We start from the raw sequence: 16256 nt of genomic DNA, 5'->3' as shown, positions 1-16256 counted from the left end.
GTAATAATCTGTAGTACTATTTTTTCTTTTCTTTTTTTTCTAAATTATGGATCGCTTTTAAGGCAGTTCTGAACAGAAGAGGAATTTTCTTTCACATGACTGAGAAGTCTCATTAAGGTGAGCTGACTATACTAATAAAACTCTCGCCACATCTAACCCACAGAACTGTCTCTGGCTGTAGCGGGCAGCTTCCCTCGTGTGTGCTGTAGCCGGGCGGGCTGAGGGTCTTACCCAGTGTGGCGAGGAGCAGGCCCACTACGTGTGGGTTGGCGGCCATGGCCTGCCCGATGCCCGGGTGGATGGCCAAGTTGGCGAGCACGCGGGTCAGCTTGATGAGCACGTCCTCCACCTGGGCCTGCGGCTTCCGGGCCTTGGGCTGCTCCTCTCCTTCACCCACCTGCTTCCTGGAATGCAGATCCAGTTCGTAGAATGTGTGGAATAACGACAACAGAGTTGGGATGCTCCCTTTCTCTTTGGAAAACTGTTCACGAGCCTGGTTATTTTTTGCTGTGAGGTTGCCAAGAATAAAAACGATACGAACGACTAAGTCCTGCAATAAATTAAAGACGAAGAGTTACAAGTGCACGGGGACTGGGACAAGTCGTTGGAAAGAGTACAGTATTTTCATTTATTCATGACTTAATTAATAGTAAAATGGAACACGTCTGGCTTTGACTAACTTGTACCGGATTTGATTCTCAAGATTGGTACAAATTGACAGATGATTAAAAGCATTTGGCAGCAGTGAAAGAATACAAACTGATTGATGCTCTTAGCAAAGTCTTTTAACTTCCTTCCGTTCCTCCATCTGAAATTCTGGTTGGCCTTTTTTTTTTTTCTCCCCACCCCAGAAAACAACTACCGGAGTGAGATATCATTTTAATAATACTATATTATATAAATCTAAGTTTTGACATTAACAGGTTTCTGGAGCATCCAGATCTATTCCTGAAAGTTCATCTCGTGTTAAAGTACCACGTTTCTAAAAATCAGGCAATAAAGGCAAGTCAGATCGTGTTACAGCAGGGTTTCTCAGCCTGGATACGATTGACATTTGGGGCTGGATAATTCTTTGCTGTGGGTCATGACCCTGTGTTTAGCAGCATTCCTGGCCTCTGCTGCTAGATGCCAATAGCATTTCCCCAGATGCCACAACCGACAATGTTCCCGGGGAGCAAAATTGCCCCCAGTTGAAATCTACCGTGTTATGTCTGTATACCACTGTAAAGCAGTGCTGTACTCGTCTTTCCTTGACCACGGTAGTGATTACAGGGGTGACACCTTTATAACTATTTGCTAAATGGTATGTATGTATAGCATGCACTTTCCTGTATATAAGATATATTTCACAATAAGGAAATGTTTCTAACAACCCCAAGCTGAGAACATTTTACAACTAAACCAGAAACAAAAGCAACGATTCATTTCACAACAACAGACAGATGAGTATGGTCGGCCATATACAGGGGGGTGAGGGAGGTCCTGGGAGGAGGAGACTTTAAAGGAAAGCTTACTGAGGGGCTGCAACTGGCCTGGGTGCTAACACTTATTGTGCCAGATGCTGTGCTATTTTACAGACAAGGAACGAGCTTGGAGAAGTGCTGGGTCACACGGCTAGTGAGCATGGAGTCTGGATTCAAACCCAGGATAATCTAGACCCGGAGTCCTTTCTACATCCTTGCCTTGCTTCCCACATGGCTGTCACTTAATAATGTCCTTTGCCTTACCTACTTTCAGAACAGTTACGGAATTATCACCTTTAAAAATGCAAATGTGTCACTGGGAGATTCCAATAAACCTTTGTTTATCAGATTAGTAGTTATCACAGCCTTAAGGAATGAGGCTTGTTTTTATGGGGAGCCGGGTCCAAGCGGGACCTGCGAGGTTGGGGGCAGCACAGAGACTGTGTGTGGCAGAGACAACGGACGATTTAGGACAAAAGACAAGACTTTGGGATTTGTCCAGGGTCACTCTGCCAATACCAACTTGTTTCTGCTTGTTCTTGAAAAAGAAGTTTGCCTGAGCCCCGGTCGGGAAGAAGTGAGTCTGCTGCTTGTGCAGCTGGGAACCATTGCCCAACATTAGGAAAGGACGAAGTCTAACACTATGGCAAAGAACTGGAGCTGGACCAGGAGAGAGGTCACTGGGGAAAACCTCAGCTCAGCATGCCACCAATACAGCAGTTAACCAGTCAGGAGAACCCACTCTGGAGGCCTGAACACGTAATGAGGAAAGAGTGAAGATAGGAAATATATAAAATGGAGTCATTTTAACCAAGCTGCTAAAATTATTAACATTACAAAGGTTGAGACATGAGGAAAGACTCTGCTCTTATTTTAACTAGCTTGGGAACACAAACTTTTTTGATTCCAGTCCTGTGTCAATGCCTAGATATATATCTAGACCTCCAGATAACCCTCTGATTGTCCTCTGAAGGATTCAGTATCTAGGCCACATCTACCTGACATCCATCATCCGGACTGATAGCCATCTGACTGACAACCATCCAGGACGAATCCTAGGGCGAAGAATGCATTTTTTTTTTTTTTTTTTTTTACTATAAAACTCTTCTTTATTTTTTGGAACACTTCTAGGTTTTTGCCTAGCTGTTTCCCCCATTTGCAAAATGCAAGATCCTTGAATAAATCTTTATCATTTATTCCTAGCCCAAACCTCCAGGCTCTTTTTGAATTTGTTCAACAACACACATAGCAAGTTTGCGACAAGGTGCTCTGAAGGGCTTCTAGCTAATCTATTTGCGAAGACAAGGCCATGGAAACAAGAAGCTGGACACCAAAGGGGGTTGTGACTCCCAGCTTAAGAGCCAGGCAGTCCAGGTTCCTGTGTGTCCTTTTACTTAGCCGTTCTGTACCTCCATTAACTCACTGGGAAAATAATGTATTTTGAGATTAACTGAGACAAAACATATAAAACACAAATTGTAGTGAGTAATGATTCAGGCATTGTTCTGAACCCTTTCCACGTACCATCAATAAACTGTTATTAGCGTAAAATCGTGTGGGACAGACTCAATGGTCTCAGGAGAATTTAGATAAGAGGGTGCTCAGTGAACAGTGGGGGTTTAGCAAAGTTATTACAAATGAGGTCGACTTTGAAAAATGCAGATAAGTGGCGGGGATGGCAGGAGGGTTGGCAAGGGGAAAGGATTGGGTCTTGAGAAAGAGCACCCAGGACAGTCCCCTTCCTGGTGCCTGGAGTCAGCTTGTCTGTTCACCAGACAGTTCCTTACAGAAGCTAAAGCCTGTGGGTCTTAAATCTAAGACAAGCACACACCATTTCACTATGATCCTCGCATTTCACTTCAGGTAAAACCAAATGGTTCCTTCAGGTAACTTGGGACAGCTCAGTCTCCTCCCTGGGCCCTGGAAGGAAAGCCTCTGCCCTGACCACACCCAACAGAGGAGCAAGTGCTTTTCCAGCCAGCACGGAGGCGATTTCTAAGAATTAGGTACCTTGAAGGAAAATTCCATTTTATATTCTCTAAACCAAGGAATAGGAGCTTTTTGCATAAATTTTGATATGTGATTTCTGATGAAAGACACCCTAAGTTCTATCTCTGAAAAATTATAATAATTAATAACAATAGTAGTAGTAGTAGTAGTAGTAGTAGTAGTAGTAGTAGTAGCAGTAGCAGCAGCAGCAGCGGTAACTAGCACATGGTACTTAACACATAGTACCAGGCACTATTCCAAGCACTGAGATGTACAAATTAACTAATTCACTAAAAGTGGTAACTTCCAGCTCTTTCATCTGAACAAAGCTGTTCCCAGTCCCTACAATTTGGAGAGCAACTTCCCTCATACATTTGACAGCAGTTATGTCAGACATCTCTGGACCTCGCACTGTTTCCTGGAACTGTTCTCTTCTCCCACTTTCAAAAGCGAACTAAGTGTGACGGGAAAGACATATGTGATTTTAAATGGCTTCTTAAAGAATTTAATAAATAGTTGTATTCTGCTCACTAAATCATCACTAGCACTAATCGATTTACCTCCTAAAATGTCACTGCCATCTTCTGAAGGATGCTGGGCTAGTTTTAATCTCCACTCTCTCTCTTCCTAGGCCCTGTCGCTTCACCTCCACCTCCTTGTTCGTTTTTGCTGGTAGTCTAATCCAGTGGGCGTCTCTGGCCCTGAACCATCTCCACCTCTCATTGTTGTTTGTCAAGAGTATTTAGACCATGGCTGTCGGTAAAAGCAGGTTTCCTTAGAGATCAACATTCTCCAGAATTCGGGTGACCTTTACCCACTGTTACGTGTGGTCTAATTCAAGAAGACCAAATGCTACTTTCCTTCTTTGAAAAATTCCCTCAGGCCCCTTCCACTTCTAAAATTGTTTGAATCCAACATCTCTGTGGGTCCTAACATGGCAGAGATGAATAATACATTTGAGGCGGAAAGAAGAAACTCTAGGCTTAAGGCAGGAAGAGTTAATATTGCTATAATACCATTTTCCTTGCTTTCAGAGAGAAAAAGGAGGGGGTGGTTCCTGGCAGCAACGGTGCCAACTGAAGGATGGCATGTGAAAGCCACAAATGGGGACGGCAGATTGCGTCGTTCGAAGCAATAAACTTCCAGCAACTGCTATGCTCACTGTTTCTATCTTCTTTCTCAGAGCTGGCTAAGGCATTTTTTTTCTCTTTCTTCCTCCCCCCAGCCCCCGCCCCACCATTCTCAAATATATTCTCCACGAATGCAGGGAGCATGGAAAAAAGGCCAAAATAGAAGCAGTCTCACAGGAGGTTGGCAGAAGTGGTGTTTCCTTATTCCCAAGCCAGCACTTGTCTTGACTCATCTGGAATTCTGAAAGAGGAGGCTGAGCAAGAGGGCTTTGCATGGCCCCTTAGCTCACCATGGGCAGCCTGTGCACCATGCAGAGGACTGCATGCACTGGGACGGTATTACGGAGAGGTGATTTATTGTTTCACAGCCACAGTTCATCTCAAGTCTACAACATGTCACTTAATAAAAAATCCTATAAAGATTTGAAAAATTGGAGAAAGGCCAAAGTTATTAATTTGTAGAGACCACCAATTCCACAGCAGAAAACTCATCCATATGCCATTCTCCTTTGAAGTACAGATTCTCTCCTTAGACAATAGCTGAGAACTACCTATATATCAACACTCCACTTTTATAGCATTTTTATTAAATGTAACACAGAGTTGCATATTCCTACCATAGCTATGTAGTTTTGAAATAGCAGAATGAAGATGAATCAAGAGAGATAATATATATTTTTTTAAAAAGAAGGGAGTCCAGTATAACCAGTTCATATTGACTTCCTCATTTTGCTTAAAATGGAATCAGCCTAGCAACAGCCACGGCCAACCAGAGCTCAGGCAGGTACACCCACGATAAGAAGCCTGACCTCAGCCAGTGTTCCAGTCAGAGCCTGTGGGGTATTCTCCTTAGTTCCACGTATGCTGCATCCTAACGAGTAACTACTTTACTCAGTCTGAATAGGCTCCACATGGTTGTAAGTGGAATTAACTGGAGCGAAACAGGGAGCAGGACACTACGAGCGGAATGGTCTGCGTGAAGTCGCAGAGTGGTGGCAGTGGCTGTCGAATGCTCTTCCCCACATGAGGGAGACTGGCCTCACGTCCAGGAAGGAAATGGCCCCCTACTCCAAGATGGGCAATCCGCGGAGTTAAGAGGCTCACTGACCCCACCCCAAGGCCGACATTGGTAAAGAAAAGAGGCAGGGCTTGAGCGGATTCCAAAGCCACCATCCACTCATCTTTTCATTCCCAATGACCCTCATCTTCCCAATCTGCCAGACTCAGCCCTAGAGACATCTTTGATTCCTCCGTATTTCGCCCCCCATCACCATCCAGTCAACAGGTTTCCTCTACCGTCATCTCAAAATCGCCTCCAACTCCCCCCTTCACATGCCTGCTCTGGTTAACTTGTTGGGAGACTCTCGTTAGAGACCCTTGACAGGTTTCTCCCTGCATGTTCAAGGTTAACACCACTTCTTGAAGCACAGTTCTGACATCATTTCCTGGCTGAAAAACATTCACTGCCTATTAAATATCAAAGCGAACATCTAGTGCCCCATCTGGCCCCATGTGACCCCTTCTATATTACCTCACGCTACTCCCTACCCACAGCCAGCCACAGTGGACACATTCCTTCCCAACTTCCACACCCTTCCTACTGCACCTTAAAATGACTGATGTTGACCATGGAGAAGGATCCACCTCAAGCTGTCACAGAATAAACCATGTTTAGCAGACTTCACTTAGCAGGGGACTACTTTTAAGTAAAGGAAAACGTTTTAGAAAAATTTTCAAGAATGGGTTGAAATCAAAGGGGTTGTAAATCTGCTTAAAATTGGAACCTCTTTACCAGAAAATTAATCAACATGCCCTGTTTAAAACTTGGTTAGAAACTACTCGTGCAATCTGAATCTGAGAGCTGAGTCAGGATTTGAAATTTGCAACATTTAGCCAACTTCCAACTTTCAATCAAAACCCCAACATGAATTGAGTTTACAGGTGGCTAGAAGACCAGACACATTTTACCATTCTGGAAGACAGACTGCATTACTGCAAAAATGCTAATTAACTCTGGGGTGCTGAAAGTTGCTCAACAGTTTGCATAAGTGCTGAACCACACACAATGGAAGAATACAAAATGTTCCTCAAAATCCAGAATCTAGCAGAAAATCACTTAAAAGCCAAAAGAGATTATACTCGACGCCTCCATCCGTCTATCCATTCCATCAGCAATCATTTACTGAGCATCTGCTATGTGCTTCTGAATGTGGCTATTGCTCAAAGCAGCAGGGCAATGCTAGGATTTCACTGTGCTCCGTTCTCTCTTAACTCAGCAGACATAAATCAGGCATTTGAGTTCCATGCTGAGTGGGGGAAGAGCCAGTTCTACAAGGGCAAAGCAGCAGGAGCTGGAAAGAATGAACAAGCTGAGGGCTTATTGTGTCGCCTGCCTGCCCAGTCAGGGGTGCAGACCAAGGCCAGGGTCGAAAAAAGGAGCAAGCTCAGCCAAAGGCTTTCGGCACCCACTGGGAATGTGCCTGTAGAGGGGCTGGGAAGAGAGCCACAGGACGCACTCCTGCCAGGCAGGAGGCAGAGAAGGAGCAGGGAGCCAAGTCACCACATAAAGGTGCCAGGGTAAGGGTCGGGTGGGCCTCCCTAACCAACCCTCATTGGCCCCAATGAGGGTGGAGGGGAGAGAGAAGTCATGTTATCTCTGGACTGCTGCATGGCTGTGGTTGCTTTAAAGATGAACGGTTAGAAAATGGCAGATGTTTGTGTGCTTTCAGCCCACACTGTCCAGACATTCCAGGTCACATTTTCAATACCGTGATGCCTAAGCACTTCAAATGAGACAGTGCTCACATGGCTGGAGACAGCTGCTTACCCTCAAAGAAGTCTGAATGGAATGAGGGAGGTATGACTTTCAAAGCAGCACAAGCAAGGACATGTCTGGTGATTCCCACACAGTGTTTACAAAGGTTCTGATGGTTTGTTCTGCATCTGAAAGTTCTGTCTTAAATGACACCCCCCCGAAAACCAAAACAAACAAACAAACAAACTTGACCATATTTCTAAAAGTGGAGAGGCTGAGACAGACAGCTATTCAATGGACGCAAGTGATGGGAATGCAGATAAAGGTTATTCTTTTTGGACCATGACCTTGGCAAAAATATTGCCAGCCTTAAAATTGAGGCCAGTAGGTATTTACAAAAGAAATGGGAGAAATCCCTTCATGTTCTTTCAAAAAAATAAACCCAAACGTATTTTGCCGAGATGCTACAAACGGCAGCGCTGACGTCAGAGGCACCTCCTGAGGCGGCTCTGCTCTGGCTGCTGTCCCCCGCGCTCATGCCTTCGCTACTCAGCCCGTCTGTCTGCACACTTGGTTTGAACCAAATGCAGTTTACACCATAAAGCATATAATCCGTGCATGTTTCTTAAATGAGATTTGCTGTTTAATTGAATTTTGGTCTGCGTTTTTAATAGATATCTTACCTAATGCTAAAGTTTAGCATTCAAACTGCATTAAGCCAACGAACATGTTATGTTTTGGTCTTCGTTTTCATGTCTGGAAACTGGAGCTATTAGTTATACTGTGGATCTTGGACACATTAATCTCATAGACACAAGCCAAAGACGTCTCCCTTGTTCTCCCTGAGAGAGTCCTTCCTTGGAGCTGGGAGGAGTGTATTCCTGTTTTCTGAGACCGCTGATGAACCAGAGACCCCCTGGCTCGTCCCATACCCTCACATACAGACAGGCCCACATCACCAAAGAGCTGTGTGCAAAGAGGAATGGTGCGAACCTGACCGTGTTTTATTGTAAATGAACGAAACTTCCTCAAATTTATCTGTTGCAAACTTAGGAAGTTTAGATATCGGCACTAAACGTCCTCAAAGCAGGACATCTGCAGGTATATTTGGTGATTATTTTAACAATAAAATTTGGTGGTTGTTTCACGAACAAATCAACAACTCATGGCTGACCTGGCCAACTGACATTGATGAGTTCTGCCTTTGGCAGACAGCTCAAAGGGTCCCGCAGAAGGCCCTGTGCTCACCTCTCCCAAGTCACCGACTCTGACAAGGGCCTGAAGCCTCATCATTTTGACAGCTATCAACATGTTATCAATGCTATAGGAGTGCTTTGTCTCAGGACAACTCGTTTTGACAGAAGTCTGGCAGAGAAAATTCAAGGAAGAGCCTAGGTCGTCATCCCATTTTCTCTAAGAAAGCACGCCTCAGCCTCTGGTGCAAAAGGGAAACGGCATTTGGTTGTCACCACTTACTGGGGAGACACACCAATTGGCCTAGCTTGCCGGTTTGGTTCCTGTTTTGTAAGTGAGATTCACTTTCAGCCACACGCCTGTAGAGAAAGACTGACCCTGTGTGGCTGATTTGATTAATCACTTAAAAAAATCTCCTGAGGTTTTGTAGAAAATGCTCTGTTTTCAATGTTGGAGAAAAATTGTTGCGAGGAACCACCTTAATAATGTATACACTAGGTTCCCAAGCCTGCTGTTCATTTGAATCACTTGTGGAGCCTCTTAAAAATAGGTTCTTGGGCTCCATCCCAGACCTGAATCAGAACCTCCCAGGGTGGGGCCTGAGAACCTGTATTTTTTAAAGCTCCCCAGGTAATCCTGATGATAAGCCAAGTTTAGGAGCCACTGATCTAAATCAAGAAAGAATTAGCAATTCACCACCTTACTATCTACTGTTTTTATATCACCTTTTAAGAATAATCTAAATCCATGTTTCTTGTAAATAATTCTCATGACACAGATGCATGGCAAGTAAAAATGAAAAACTCATGCCCAACCTCTTATTATTAGCTGACTTGATAGAGACCAATTTTAAAAAGACCAGTTCTTACATGCTGAAGTCAGACTTTACCTTGATAAGAGATGAATATGTATAATGTCAAAAAATGGGAAAATTTTTTGCTTTTGTCATTCTCTTGTATAATTTCTTTTTCTTTCTTTTCTCCTTTAATAGGAAATAACAGCAGATGGGGGAGGAAATATTCTGCTTCTCATCAGCCCTGTTGCTTACCTGTTTCTGAGCACTACTTCCCCCTTGCTAGCCTGGGGAAACAGCTGCCCACAGTTTCCTGCACAGCTCCTCACCTGGTTGATAAGATCACTTAAAGAGGTATGTGTCTTTTTTTTTTTTTTTTTTTTAAGATTTTTGTTTCTATGTTCTGTGAAAATACAGTTAGCCATAAACATGATTTAATTGAAAAAATAAAATCTCTGCTGATTCTAAATGTAGTCCTCAGGCTTTTAAGACAGAGGCAACTTGCCTAATCTCTCAGAACAAAGCCTCCTTCTGACAGTTTAATCACTTGGTGATAGCTGTGTGTAGTAAGAGATGACGTTTGAAGCCTCCAGAGTCTACATCTACAACCCAGGTTAGTCTTGAAGAGATGTTCCCTGGAGCTGAAATAGATACAGTTATAGAAAGGGATCATTCTATTTAAAACATTGCTGGATAGATGATGCATGTTCCAAAGGTCAGTTCAACACCACAACTGTCCAAAATAATCTCAGCAGCAAAGGTTTTAGCCACTGCAGATTAATACACTCACATAAAAACATGGTGTGGAATTTCCGGAAATTACTTTTATTTGTAGGAAAGGAGGGAAAACAAATCATATTCAACTGGCCACCTGGGCCAAGGGGAACGGAACATGAACCTAAGATGCCGTGCTGGTCCAAAGCAATTTAAAATCAATCGCTTCTATTTTACTACTGTGTATGGCAACTCAACCAATGTGAAAGGTGTGGGAAGAAATTTTTATCATGTCCTTCTCCAAACTGGGAAGAAAGTAAATACTTACATAAGAAGTACAAGAGTACTTATAGAAGTACTAGAGAAAAAAAATATTTTATAATACTTTACAGATTCCAAAACATTTCACATACTCAAAATTCATTCTTTCGACACTTATCATGAGCCTGCTATGTCAAGTATCATCTCAGGTTTATCAAGACAGGGCTTGTGTCCTTGCAGAACTCCTGGTAGTGGGTGAGGCAGCTACACAAATGATAGCCATTTGGAGATCACAAAAGAAATATTTACAAAGACCGATGGGAGCTTTGGGTTAGTGATTTTAGGAAGTAGTTGGGACACCTAACTACTTCCTTGTAGCCCGAACAATTTCCCTGCTCTTCTAAAATAGTTTGGTTTTGAGGAAAGTATAAATTATGTATCTGTTTCTGTTACTAAAAAAAAAGTTAAAGATGGTTCAAAATGGTAAAGTTTCATTCTTTAATACAACTAAAAGACAGTATAGAGTCAAAGTATAATTTTAATAAAGTTAACAACATGTCCTCATACAAATAAAAAGTTAACACATTTATAAATTTCTTTGTCTCATTAATGAGGGATCCAATAAAATGGTAAAGTTGGTTCTGCGAACAGTCAAAAAACTAGGTGTTTACGGCATTTAAAAGAAGGTTGGAATAAGATTACTAGGTTAGATACACACTTGGCTAATAGCCTACAGGTTAGTAAAACCATAACTTTTGAGGATATCTTGTCCACCAGAGAGAAATCTATGAATTAATGTGTAACTTCACAGTGTCTGAGTTCTAATCAAATGGTAAATAGCAAGTTTAAACACAGACACATTCTCAAGAATGAAACCCTGCCTGTTAAACAATGCCCCAGCATGACTTTGTCAAGACTTGTAGCCTCTTACCCCACACCTTATTTCTAAATTTTAGATAATTTTTCTTAATAATAATGAAGTAGTTAAGATCACAGACATACTGCCTGGGTTCTTAGCTCTGGGTGTACTAGCTGGGCGTACTAATTATGTTGAAGTCTTTAAAATTATGCACTGATGAGGGAAGAAGTGACTATTCTTGGAAGGCTTCACAGAAAAGGGGACATGAGAAGTGCATCTTGAAATATAAATTGCCTCTTGAAGATGAGAAGTGACAAGAGAAATTTCATCAAAGAGCCCGTTAAGGCCCTTCTCACCAAGGGCCTATTCATGTTCAATTTAATGTTGGACTTTTTAGGTGTCACTTTTAATAAGATGAGTTATGAGTTTCCCCAGCCAGTTGCAAGCAAATATATAATTGTGAAAGGTAGGTAATCATACCTAAAATCAGAGATAACCATTAGAAAAGGGAAGAGAGAAATCTAAAAAAGAAGACACGGACATTTAAAGAACCTCATCAATAGACTCATGTTCCTAGTATGGACAAAAAGCCTCTAGAGTAGTAATCAATGCTTATAATAGAGACCTCTGACATCAAAAAAGGGCTAAATTATGTTTAATATCTTCTAAGAAAGCAAGAAAATACGTAATATATGTGAATATGATTTTCGCCACCGTGATTAAAATAAGTTTGGTTATTAAGGGGATAAATTAAGCACTTCCTTAATGGTTCTGAATAAACGACATGTTACTATACCTAGTTTCCAAGGTGCTCTCTATCCTATTTTGGACCAAAATAATTTTAATAGAAACATAAAATTATAATATAAATCGATAGAGAAAAATATGGCTTTTAAACGACAATTTTGCTTGGCAGGTAACTATCGGTCTGAAGTGAAAAGTGGTTCAGTAACAAGTGTGGTAAAATTTTATGCCAATGAACTTTAAGACTTTGAGTCCCTGGAACCAGAAGAAGCATACCCTTAATCATACTGCTATCTCAAGTGTCTCGTATTGGCAAGATGCCAGGATTTTTGTCTGTTTATTAAACATGGCCATCACCTAAGCTACAATCAGAGGAACAGCAATGCCATAAAGCTATAGGGCTATTTGTCAGTACTCAACAGATGGGTTTTCTTCCTTTTTAACAAAATTACAGGTTATGACAACTTAAAATCAAACTATTAAAAAGAAGTACTTTCTTTCATCCACATTTGAAAATTCCAGTGTAAGATAAAGAGGTCTTTTCTCCAGTTCCAGATATCTAAGTCATTCATGATCAAAACAGCAAAGCAAAAATAATAATAATAATAATAATAATAATAATAATAATAATGGTAAAATAAAATTACAACAAAAATCCAGACTGCAAATTCATAAAATAAAATTACAAAATAAAACCCACAACTAAATCTTTTTTAAAGTGTAATCTAAAATAATTCTTTTAATGCTACTGTAAACTTTTCCACCATTTTAAGTTTTTCCTTAAAATAGAAAACCAAGAATAGGTGTGCCTAAGCTTTTCATAGGGTTAATTCACTTGTCTAAAGATTACATTTCTGACAATATATTGTACCAAAATCTAAATTAATAAATGCTAATGCTTAATGGACACTTACATTAACAGCAGATTGTGAATACTTTAAGGTAGATTAATCAAATTTATTCTTTGACATGGAAAATTCTGTGCCTTGAAATCATTCTAAGTGTGTAATTTAGAGAAAATACAAAATGCATAGGGGAAAGCATTTGTATTCCAAACAGAATCAAAAACTTAACTGCATATTTATAAATCAGTTTTTAACAATTAAATAAAAACTTAACCCTTTAGGCAAGGTTTTATCACCTTTAAAATGTAATAATGGTATAATAAGAACACAGAATTTTCTCTGTCATCTATATAACCAAAAAGAAACCAGTAACCTTTTAATAAATATCTAATAGTGTAAAATTTGACAAATTTAGTCATTCTCAGCAGAAGTACTTAGCTGGGTAAAGATAAGTTCAGCGTTAATTGCGGCAAATAGGGATTATGTTTTAAGTGATTTTGATGTGACTAATATAATAATAACAATCATAAATATTCTTAGTATTCACATAAATTATTTAATTGAAAATCTATGAAACTTATGATTTTGAAAATGTGCCATATTTAAATGTGTGTGTGTGTGTATAAGTCTTCATGTATAAAATGTTTCCACTAAAGAGCTGATGTCACTTTCATCATTTATAAAAGTGAATAAAAGTAGACTGCATTTAACAACTATTCAAAAACTTATAATAAAAATTTATATTTGTGCTATTATAGTTTTATTAAGGGGAAGTCATTTGTGAGTTCTTTTTTAAAACAACTATACACATTTTAACCCAATCCATTAAAAACTAAATGATTTCCTTTAAATACTTACCCAGAAATTTTGTCTTCTAAATACAAGGTCAAAGAATTAGAGAATTTCAAGGGTAGAAGAATCTTCAGAATAGACCCAGTGTATGCAGTTTCCCAAACTTTAGTTTGTATCAGAAGTCCCTGTGGTTTTGTTGAAGTACAGATGGCCAGGCCCCTCCCAACCCATCTGGATGAGTAGGCATGAGGTGGGGTCTATAAATAACCAGCACACCCCATCCCACCCCAAGGTGACCCTCACGCAGGGGTCTACAGACCACTGGGAAGAATATCACTGTGGTCGTCCACTCACTCCCTCTCTAAAGCAGGAATCCTCCTATCACATCCACATCCTATTGAGGCCTGTTCCGTCTCAAACTACTCCTTCCCCAATGCCTGCAGGTAACTCTTTGCCTCCTAGAGCATCTTGTTACAAGTCTAATGGAAGATTCTAATAGAAACCTTTACATTCAAAACAAAGTCATTCGACATGGGCTTACATGAATACACTAATGCAAAGGCACACTGAAAAATTAAACATGTGAAGAACTGACCTGCTTCTTCTGGTATTTGTTTATCAGATTCAAAAACAAGGCATAACATCTGGAATAGTTGGCCAAGGCAACACAGCAGTCATGGTAAGAAGTAAGTTTGCTGCAGAAATACCAAATGGGAAAATAAAAATAAACTTTGCTTTTCTTTAAAATTAAAGTACACATAGTGCTACTTTAAACGCAGACCTTCAAAGTGATGCTGAGTGTATGAAAAGGAGTCTAGAAATAGTCCACACACCAGTCCAGAGAACCTCAGGGAGGCTTGCTGTCTGCTCTAAACTCCAGGGGCATGGAGCTGGGAAATAAAAAAATGTTCTTTGAAAAATAGAAATCTGAAGCTTATAACACATATCTATGGTGTAAATTTACACAACCACATGTTTCAGAAAATGCGAGCCAAGAAATTTACACAAAACCTGGTTGGATGCCAACCAGTAAATCCCTTTGGGCCCTATCAGCAGCAAATATTAAATACGCCAGGCTGGTAGTGGCATACTAATATTAGGAAAAATAGATCTTAAAGCAAAAAGCCTTGAAAATGGCTTCAAAATTTCTAAAGAAAGCAGGCATGCAAACAAATAAGCAAACTCACAAGGCAATACTGACAAACTTACATGAAATTGGGAGATGTTCAGAAATCTCCCAATTTATGGTAGATTAATTGATAGATTAATAGATAAAACATCATTAATATTTTAAAAACTTCAGCATGTACCAGGCCATAAACAAGTTTCAGTGAATTTTCAGAGAATTGGTATCTCACAGTTCGTTCTCCGGTCAACATGCAATTAAATTCGGAGTCGACTTAAAAAATACATTAAAAGACATACTTTTGGAAATTTAAAAATATAACTTGTGGGTCAAAGAAACATGAAAATCAATACTTAGATATACTACAAATAATATAAAACACTACAAATCAAAATTTGTGGGAGGTAGCCAAAGCAGTATTTAGAGGAAAATTATAGCTTTAAAAAGGCTGAAAAGATAGGAATTGAGCTTCTATCAAAAACAGCTAGAAGAAAAATTTAATATGTCCAAGGACAATAGATGAAAGGGATTAATAAGGATAAGAAAAAGGGGAATAAAATAGAAAACATCTGTTGGTTCTTTGCCAAACTGATAAAAAAAAAAATGGCTAACCTTTGGCACGGCTGATCAGAAAAAAAAGAAAAACATCATAAGTAATTAAAATTAGGAATAAAAATCAATATTAACAATGAAGAGGCAGTAACACAGTGGTTAAATGTATGAATTTGAGAGCCAGACTAGCTGGTTTGAATTGTAGCCCTATGACTTACTAGCTGTGTGACCCTGGGAAAACCACCAAACCTCTCTATGCCTAAATTTCCTCATCTGTAAAATGAAATAATAACAATAGTGCCTACTCTCTAAAGTTGTTATAAGGAGTAAACAAATTAGTATTTGGAAAATAGTTAGACTATTGCCTGGCATATAGTAGGCACTATATTAGTACTTGTTAAATAAGTAAAATAAGTAAAATGAGACATAATTAGAGATGCCACGGAGATTAAAAGGAGGATAAGAGAATATTTGGAACTCTATGTTATTTGAAAACTTAGATAAAATGAATAAATTCACATAAAATATATATATATATTTTTTGAAACTGACACAAATAGAAATAGGAAATGTGATTAGGTAGCTAACCATTAAAGAAAGCGCATCAATAGTCAACAATATTCACACACACACACACATACACAGAGAATAAAATAGCCTTTCAAGCCAGTTCTACAGACTTTTCAAGAAAAAGATAAATTTAATTTTCACAAATTCTTCCAGAGAAGAGAAAAAGTCATAATACTTTCCAACTCATTTTATGAGGCTGGTATAAACTTGACACTAAAACCAGACACGGCCAAAATCACAAAGGAAAAGTACAGGTCAATCTAATTCATAACCAGAGAAGAAAAATCCTATCCCAAACGAGATGTTATTTAACTCAACCCAACAAAACGTAATGGTTTAACATGAGAAAATCTATTCACGTAATCTACTACATTAATGAACTAAATAAAGAAAATCCGTATAATCGAAATATATTTAAGGGAAACATTTGAGAAAATTTCATACCCATTGGCAGAGGAAATTCTTCCTT

The 16256-nt window shown here is 39.7% G+C and overlaps 1 protein-coding gene across 6 annotated transcripts in view; it reads right to left on the bottom strand.

The window, feature by feature from the left end:
• ARMC2 (armadillo repeat containing 2) overlaps positions 1 to 16256 on the bottom strand; it is a 95361-nt gene that overhangs the window by 12982 nt on the left and 66123 nt on the right. For all 6 annotated transcript variants that reach the window (XM_016160211.2, XM_016160212.2, XM_036220676.1 and 3 more), the window contains 2 exons: positions 14135 to 14234; positions 232 to 550 (listed from right to left, as the gene is read on the bottom strand). In XM_016160211.2, the coding sequence (XP_016015697.2) occupies positions 232 to 550; positions 14135 to 14234 (419 nt within the window). The remainder of the gene's footprint in view (positions 1 to 231; positions 551 to 14134; positions 14235 to 16256) is intronic.

Source organism: Rousettus aegyptiacus, unplaced genomic scaffold, assembly GCF_014176215.1.
Source record: "Rousettus aegyptiacus isolate mRouAeg1 unplaced genomic scaffold, mRouAeg1.p scaffold_m13_p_1, whole genome shotgun sequence".
NCBI lineage: Eukaryota > Metazoa > Chordata > Mammalia > Chiroptera > Pteropodidae > Rousettus > Rousettus aegyptiacus.
Note: the sequence above shows the minus strand (reverse complement) of the source record. Positions and strands in the feature narration are given on the sequence as shown.